At 35.6% G+C, this 8,575-nt stretch overlaps 1 protein-coding gene across 1 annotated transcript; it reads left to right on the top strand.

Moving 5' to 3' along the window:
* Positions 1-2,138: 2,138 nt before the first annotated feature.
* LOC103583410 (coiled-coil domain-containing protein 148-like) lies at positions 2,139-4,252 on the top strand. The gene is made up of 4 exons (XM_008564729.1): positions 2,139-2,217; positions 2,431-2,582; positions 3,746-3,841; positions 3,933-4,252. Exons 1-4 carry the CDS (start codon positions 2,142-2,144, stop codon positions 4,116-4,118), a joined length of 510 nt encoding a protein of 169 aa, XP_008562951.1. The 5' UTR covers positions 2,139-2,141; the 3' UTR covers positions 4,119-4,252.
* Positions 4,253-8,575: the final 4,323 nt, after the last annotated feature.

The following is an 8,575-nucleotide window of genomic DNA, read 5'->3' as shown; positions in this document are numbered from 1 at the left end:
AAAAAAAAAAAAAGAATTCCAAAAATTTTTTTCTTTGGTTTTCTAGAATATAGGTTAATTTTAATATGTGTTCAAGAAATTAAAAACTAATAGCAATAGCTGGTGAGTTAGAAAAATGGCTAGATTTGTGGAGAATTTAGGGACCACCAGCAAATCAGAAGAGTTTAAAGCTCTGTCAGTGTGAACCTTTAAATATCTACACCCCCTTTTAATAAGTAAAAGATTCTTCTGCTTTACTGTAAAAGACTCCATTTGAGAGTCTCAGACCTGCAGAAGATAAAGGCCTACAATGACATCTAACTTTTACTGGATAATTTAGTATGTGCCAGGTAATATATTAATTACTTTTTATGCTTTCTCTCACTTAATATGTGCAATGACCTGACAAAGTATTATCATTGCTATCCCAATTTTACAGACGAGACTCTTGAGCCTCAGAGAATTAAAATTATTTGCAAAGGTACATAAGCTAGTTTGTGTGGCGCTGGGATTGGAGAAATTGCAGTAAACTCCTGTGCTCTGTGACCTTGGAGTTGAGCGCTTTTCCTTTTTTCCAAGGGTTCCATTCACATCACCTGAAATCTAATTGGTCTAGCCTAGGTCGCAAAAAAAATAAATAAAATTAGCCAACTTTAATTCTTTGCAGTCTGTACAAAGAGAATCAGGCAAAATTTCTAAATGTAAAATTATGTTTAATATTTAAATTTATTTTATCTAAAACTTTATCTAAAGTGTAATATGCTTACTCAGACTATATCCCTTGAGGACTCTGATACACTTTTCCAGGGGCACTTACTCCCTTATTTCATTCTGGTACCACAAAGAAGCCCCCAAGTTTTTGTGTAATCATTTGTCTGGATGATATATTAACCTATACAGTCTAACCACCTGAAGATAAACCAGCCTGGTGAAGGGTGCTTTTGAGCCCTCAAGAGTCTTCTTTCAGCACAGGTCTTCATCCTTCCAGGGTGGTTTATGTTTTTGGTTACACAAATCTGTTCTGAAATAACTTGTGGTTTAATTCCATGATTATGCACCCATCTTCCATGTAACAGTTTCAAATGTGATCTTAAAGATATTTCTGGCAAAAATGACTCACTGGAAAAACAGACAAATGAAGTATCATCTACAATAGCACCTCTACTTTATATGTATAAACAAAAACCTTGTCCCATCTAAGTGAATTGGCTTGGAAGATGATGGCACACATAAAATGGAATAATACACAGCTATCAAGATAATAATTATGAAAACTATTTAGAAATATCTAGAAAAAATGGCATTAAAAAAATTTAGAAATCCCCACAATATAAAATGTTAAATATGCATGATTGCAACTATGTAAAATATATATTCACATAGACCAGGGCTAGAAACCTACCTGCAAAAGTGAAAATAATCATTATATTAAAGTATTGTAATTGTTGCTCTTTTCTTATTTTATACCATTTAAATATTATATTTTAATAATAAATTAGAACTCTTTTCTATGATATACTTGATTCTACCATAAGCAAGGGATAAACTATAACTTTGGGATGCACATTTAGAGTTGCTTATGGTTTTACTCTAAGAATGACATTTTAAAAACATAGTAAAAGATCATTATGATTTGTTACTCTTATTAGAATATAAAAACAAAATATGCTTTTACTCCCATTTCCCTAGTTCGGGATCTCATTGCTTCCCAACTTTGTAAATAACCCCCATGTTGGTCCAGGTTTACCTGATCCCCTCCTCTTCATCTTCTGTTTCTATTGCTCACTTGCCTTCCAATCTATCCTCATCTTGCTACCTTGGCCGTCTTTCTGAAACACCGATCTGAGCAGGTGGGGTCAGTCGGATATCTTTCAGTGACTTTCCTCAATCCCTGAGCTCTCTCCACACGTTGTAGTGCCAGGGCCTGCGTGCACTGGCCTTTTCTCCTGCTGTTGCTTCTGCCTGAGCCTTACACTTCTATCTCAGGGTCTGGCAAGTACCCAACACATGTTAGGAATTTAGTATATGGTCTGAATAAATGAATGGGTGAACAAACCCACATTAAACTGAGTATTTCTACTACCAGGTTTTTAAAATTTTCACATATGTATGTTTATGATTATAAAATAATTGGTTGAGACCATGTCTATTTCAGATATAAAATGGAATCTGAAATAAAATCCTTTCTCAATGAAGAGAACATTGGAAATAAATGTCTTTGTGACCTTGCAGATTTTGGTGAGTTTTTTTTTTTTTTGATCCTTTGTTTAAAGGGGATTTTTATTTTGAAGAAGGAAAATGGGCCACTCACTTCATGTTCTATTAATGTTAACTGCTGTTTGTATTTCTTCCCTAAAGAAATCCAAAAATAAATCTGCACACTAAAGACCTGTTCCTGAAGAAGCTTAAAATGATAATTTGTTTCCTTAATTCAATTTTGTTTCACCATAGAACAAGAGTTATCAGAACAATGGTGCAGATATTTTACAAATGTGATAAATCCTATTCAGCAGTTGAGAGCAGATCTAAAGTACAGACAGCATCACACCTTACAGCATTCAGACCCACATGTTGAGTTTAACTCAGTGAAAGTGCTGCAAGAGGTCAGTAAATTGCCTTTATTTTTGATAATGTAATATTTCATTTTTGTTCCAACTAGAACAGTTCGGGATAAAAAGAAAACATGTGTCATGTGTATTTAAATAGGAGGTCAGCAAATTCCGTCTACTCAGTATCTTGAACATACACCTGAATCTGTCCAAGCACCCTCATTTCTTGCCTGGAATGTTACAGTGGCCTCATAACTGGTCTCTGTGCTTTCATTCTGACTCCTCCTCCCAGTGCATTCTGGGATCCTACCCCAGTGCAGGAGCATCAAGTCATCTCATTGCTGAAATCCCCCAGGAGCTCCTGCTGGCCTGTAAGTCCTAGTATCCATCCAGCCCCTTCTTGCTTCTTCAATTGCATCTGCTACCTGACACTCACCCTTGCCCACAAGAGCTCAGTCACACTGATGCTGGCCTTCTGTTCCTCCAACATGCCAAGTTCATTTCTGTCTGAAGGCCTTTGCTCTGGCTGTTTCCTCTGTCCCACTGACAGCCTTTACCGTCATTTAGGTCTTGGCTTAAATGTCGCTTCCTTTGAGAGACCTGCCCTGAGAAGCCACAGTCACTCCCTATCATACCACACTGTTTTTACATCACTTACTTCCTTCTGATACTTTCTCAGGTATTTCTTTCATCAGCTGTTAACTGCCTGCGCTCAATAGCACATAATCTCCATGAGTATAGTTGTTCTAGGTGTAGGTTTTTAGGTTATTTTATTTCTCTCTTTTTCAGTTGTTTTGTGATGTTGTTATATTGCTTTCATAATTAATAATAAAAAATTTTTAAATCCATGCCCAACTGGGGATTAGAGACAAAGATGGAAGGGAAGGAAGGAGTGGTAAAGCAGAGACAACCTGGAAAGTTCTCAGCCTTCCCACAGACAAATTCCAAATGTGGGCGCAGAGTGGCTATGACCACACTGTACTTTCTGAGCCATTTTTGGACTAAGTGTCTGGAAGCCTCATTGAGGCTCCTTTGTCTGATGAGCACTGCCTGGCTGGCATCTCTTTATCTCCCCTCCACAGGTCAGTAAAAGGGACTTGCCCTTGTGTAATTTTTCACCACTTATTGGCTTTTGAGAATAATCCTGGTGTGTTAAAATATAAATGTTGGATGAATTGTAACAATTTGCTTATTACTTGGTTCCAAATGTCCTATAGGTTGACTCTGTAAAAAGACAATTGAAAGCTGTCTTTGAAAGACTTGTCCTGGAGCAACAGAAAATAGAAAATGATCTCTTAGACTGGAGTATGAAAGTAAGTGTGATAAAGCTAGTAATTTATTTGTTTATCAATTTACCCTTTATATTTAATAAAATAATCATATCCTTTTTTTTTTTTTTTTTAGATACTAGATCATTTTTCAGAAGAAAAAACTAACCTGCTTAGTGAATTGCCCATGGAATTAGAAAGTTTGGAATGTCCATACCCTGATTTGAAATCTTCAATCCTTAATGAGTTCTATAACTTTACAGACAAATTTCAAAAGAAACTTCAAGATTTTGATCTGCAGTTAGAAGACATATACAGGTGATGAGATAAAACTGTTTGAATCCTGTAGATTTTTGACACTAAATTTTTATTTTTGTTCAAGATCACTATACTTCTGATCTACTGTTTCATAGTTACTACATGATTGAAGTACAATCAATAAATATTTAGCTTGACTTTTTCTTGAATGGAAAGGGCTTTTTCAGAGTTTCTGGTTTTTTAAAAAATAATTTCCTTGATGTAATGGTTGTTAAAATTTTTACGAGTTTAAAACATGGTGAAAATATCCCTCATTGAATTCTTTTCTGCACAGTTAAGAAATAGTTTTCAAATACGGATTTTTGGTAACCACAAATTTTCATTTCAAGATATGAAACTCCTCTACAGTGGAAATTTACAAATCAGCACTAATTTGTGGTGAACACAGAGTATGTTTTCCAAATGCTTAAAAACTTTCTTGTACATGTTAATTTTTTTTTAGAAAATGTTCTTTTGGTTTTATTCTGAGAATGACAGTCCTCTTCTGAATGATAAATATAATGTTCAGTGACTTAAAAATCACTTTTGGCAGTGGTCATCTTCTGTAGTGTCTTCCATATTAAAATTCACTTAAAGGACAAGTCCAGATATGCCACCCTGAGTCACACCAATGGTCTACTTCATGTAGTATTCTGTATTCAAAGTTTCTAGGGGTCATTTTGTAAGAAAATAGATTTTTATTCTATGATATTGACCTCAACAATTTTCCCAAAGAATGTATATTTTAAAAGAAAGGAAAACTTTTTTTCTTTTTCTTTTTTTTTAGGAAAACTATTAAAGGGACACAATTACAGTAAATTAAAAAGAAAAGATTCTTAACTTTGAAATGGAAGAAAATGAATATGACAAATATTTGTATTTCTTATATTTCTTATGAATTGCCTGTGAATACAGCTCCTCTGTAGGAAACTACTAGTGTTAAGAAATAAGTAATAAGGAAAAGCTTAAATCCTACCAAGTAGAGTTCTTTGCTTTATTAGCTCCCCGATCCTAACCGGTCAGTTGCAGCTTCTACTTGTCTCAGCACATGTGCAGGTGAATAGAGCCAATCCTAGGTGAAGTCTGAGTCTTTCCTGACCCTAGCTTCTTCCTTACATCCCTGTGGGGCTGTTCACGTGTTCCTCCTCGTCAGATACCTTTGGTCTCCTAAGAGCCACTCTCTTCCTACCTCTCTCGCTTCCTTTCTTCCTTCCTGCTTTGCAATAAAGCTGAGAAATAAATTAATAATATATGATTTGCATTTTTGATTGATAACTTAATTATACTTTAGTTGAAACTTCGTCTCAGTGAAGTATTAACTCAACCATGCACTTAGCTTAAGTATCTAATTGTAAAATAAACATCCTCTCCCTGCTCCCCATCCCAACCTTGTTGAAGAGATCTTAGAACTCATCAAGCAAGAGGAAGAGTGGGGGTGTGGGTATAATAACCAGGTTGATTGTGGCTGTGATCAAGGTAAATCTGTCCTTTTAAAACAAGTTGGCTGGCCCATGACCTTTCCTCCCAGATGACACCTTGTTCCCCTGACAAAGCTGGCTGAGATTGTGGTGTTTCTACGTTAGCAGCTCCTAAATATGGAAGAGTTTGTCTTAGTAGCCTGAGCTGGCTTCCTTCCAGTAAGACCAATCTTTCTCAGCTCATTTTCCTTCCTTCCTTTTAAGCTGAACTCAATGTCTGCTATTCCTTCTTGCAACCCTGTGCCACTCAGAAAAAGTTTGGATTCACAGCTACATTAAAATTAATGAAGATTAAGTAAGAATTAGATGCATACATATTACATGCTAAGATTTCTGCAGAGAGAAGAAACATTGAGAATAAAATAGCCTAGGAAGGATTGATGGAGGAAGTAAAATTCATTATGGACTCTGAAGAATGGGTAGGGTTAGAATAGGTAGAACATGGGGAGGGAGGACATTCTGAGAAGGGAGATTAAGTAGCCAGACTATAACTCCTTTGAGGACAAAGTAATTTATTAGCTCTATTTGTATCCTGAGCACCTAGCATCTTCTAAATAAATGATTGTTCAATTGAGTTAATTCAAAGGTGAAAACAACGAAGGAATGAGTGGCAAGGCATGTTATGGGAGCAGTAGAAATCTACTTTGGAGAAATATAAGGTTCATAAATTCTTAATAGTCTCCTTGCCGTATGTAATTATCCAGAATACATTTTCTATAATTGATGATGTGTTTTACTTGATGAATATTTATTGAGTAATTCTTAATATATAGTAGTCTCTGCTAAATTCCTTGGTAGGGGGTTCAACAGGCAGATTAGTCTAGAATATGGCCTTGTCTCTGAGAAGACAGAACATTTGGGAGAAGCAGCATATGTATGTGTACCCTGACCAAATAAAAATTACATGCAAACATCAACTGAAGAAAATATTTTATATAGATGATGCAGTGAATAATAAAACATTGATAAAAACTAAATAAGATTTCAAGAGTAGTTTCTTTGAAGAGAAATAGACTAAAAGGAATATTTTGAATAAATACAGAGGTGGTAGGCATCAGTTATCTGTGTAGCTGGTGAGCAGTAAGGCATATAAGTATATTTTTCTAACTAGCACAATGAATTACATGTTCAATTATAATATTAAATAATATTAATTGCACTTCTAGTTTGCCAGTATATTCCCTTACTTTGATATAGCCATTTCCCCTTTTAGTTCTAGTTATTGGGCCTTGTGAGAATTTACATAGACTGTGTACATGTGTGTGCACATCTGCAGGAATAAGTGTATGCGTACTTTAAACAGGTGTATACTGCTATGTTATAAGAAATTTGAAATGTCTGGGGAAATTTTTAAATTATGAGAAGTTTTCATTGGGCTAAAGGCAGTGTAGATCATGGTTAGTCCCAGCATTTATTTTAATTCCCCCTATTTTGTAGTGGCCCACTAGTTTGGGTTGGAATGACTCCATCTCCAGATCCAAAAGTGGGCTCTGACTGGGCATGTGTACAGTGAATGTAACCTCAGTTCCCCTGGCCATGGTGACTAGCTCAGGACTTCTGTTAGATGTTTATGAGGAGTAGCGCTTTTACTTCTGCATGGATGTGAACAATAAAACACGTGGTTGAGGTTGCTGCTGGCAGCCATCTTGTGAATGAAGGAAGACAGCGCACAGGGAGAGGGCACAGCCCAGAGAAGCATGGAGAAACTGAGCCAGAACCCTGTTTGAGCTGCAGGAGAAGCCCACCTCACTGCTGGATTTTTAAAGGCTATTAGTCTACAGTATTGTCTTAAGCCAGTGTAACTTGGGTTTTTAGTTGATCACAACTAAAAACATCCCTAATTTGATGCAACATTTGATTTAGCTTAAAAATATTCATGACTCATGAAATTAATCTGTCAATTTAATACAGTTGCAATTGAAGAATTGTTAAAAATTATTTCAAAATTTGTTAGGAAGATTAAGCTAGTAAAATAAGACAAAATTTGGAAATGAAAAATAACAAGGGATGAGGGGATAGAAACTCCACAGCCAAGTGTAAATATGTATTTTAAAATCAGAATAAATTCGAAACTTTTATTTGACTGTGGAGTATGTACCAAATCAGTAGAACAAAAGAGAAATACAGAAAACAGAAAAATATAATAATTTAATTTATTATAAAGAGAAATTACAAAACTGGGGGAAAGATAAGATTATTTATGACAGCATTAGATAACAGGCAATTGGAAAATAAGGTTAGATCTCTTTATTGTTCTGTATGACTCAATAATCTCCAGATGCATTAAGATGGAGTATTAATATGGGAGTATTAGTATGGGAGTGGGGAAGTCCACTCAAAAGTTTAAATAAATGAAGTGGCATAAACATAAAAAAAAAAATCTAGCATGATGATTTCTCAGGGAAGTTTTAAATTGTTAGAGAACAAATAGAGACTTCTGTTTTCCAGTACAGCATGTAAGGAACATAGAAATGGCCACTCCTTCCTAGCAACGAATAAAAGTTGAACAAACTGAAAAATCGAGAACTCTTCTTAAATCTCTCATATAATTGAGGTCTGTTGGAAAACTACTGTCCCCAACATTGGAGAACCAGACAGGCAGATACAGAGAATCACAACTTACTGGAGCAGAAACCTATGAGCAAAAACCTCTGTGGGAACCAGTTCAGGGTAGGAAAACCTTAGCTATAGTTAATGAATTGCTGGAAGCTCAATGTGGACAATTCTGAATGTTAAAAACTCCAAGGGGGGCAGTTAGCTCATTTGGTTAGAGTGCAGCCTTACAACCCCAAGGTCATGGGTTTGGATTCCTGTACTGGTCAGTCACCAAAATCAATCAATAAAGAAATATAAAAATAAAAACTCCAAGGGGACCCAGTCATATGGAGGAGTCTGCACACTTTAATGAGTTTTACTTCCAGGAGCTATATCAAGTCTTCACACTGAATATCTGAGAAAAATGACCTTGTGCTTCCAGCAGGGTAAGAGGAAAAGGAATAATTTG

The sequence above is a fragment of the Galeopterus variegatus genome, unplaced genomic scaffold (assembly GCF_000696425.1).
Source record: "Galeopterus variegatus unplaced genomic scaffold, G_variegatus-3.0.2 Scaffold22727, whole genome shotgun sequence".
NCBI classification, from domain to species: Eukaryota; Metazoa; Chordata; class Mammalia; order Dermoptera; family Cynocephalidae; genus Galeopterus; species Galeopterus variegatus.
This window is presented reverse-complemented; position numbering and strand designations above follow the sequence as displayed.

Coding starts and splice junctions, on each gene's coding strand:
- LOC103583410 (XM_008564729.1), top strand. CDS start 2,142: ATGGAATCTGAAATAAAATCCTTTCTCAATGAAGAGAACATTGGAAAT. Junction 2,583..3,745: donor CAGTGAAAGTGCTGCAAGAG/GTCAGTAAATTG, acceptor AATGTCCTATAG/GTTGACTCTGTAAAAAGACA. Junction 3,842..3,932: donor TCTTAGACTGGAGTATGAAA/GTAAGTGTGATA, acceptor TTTTTTTTTTAG/ATACTAGATCATTTTTCAGA.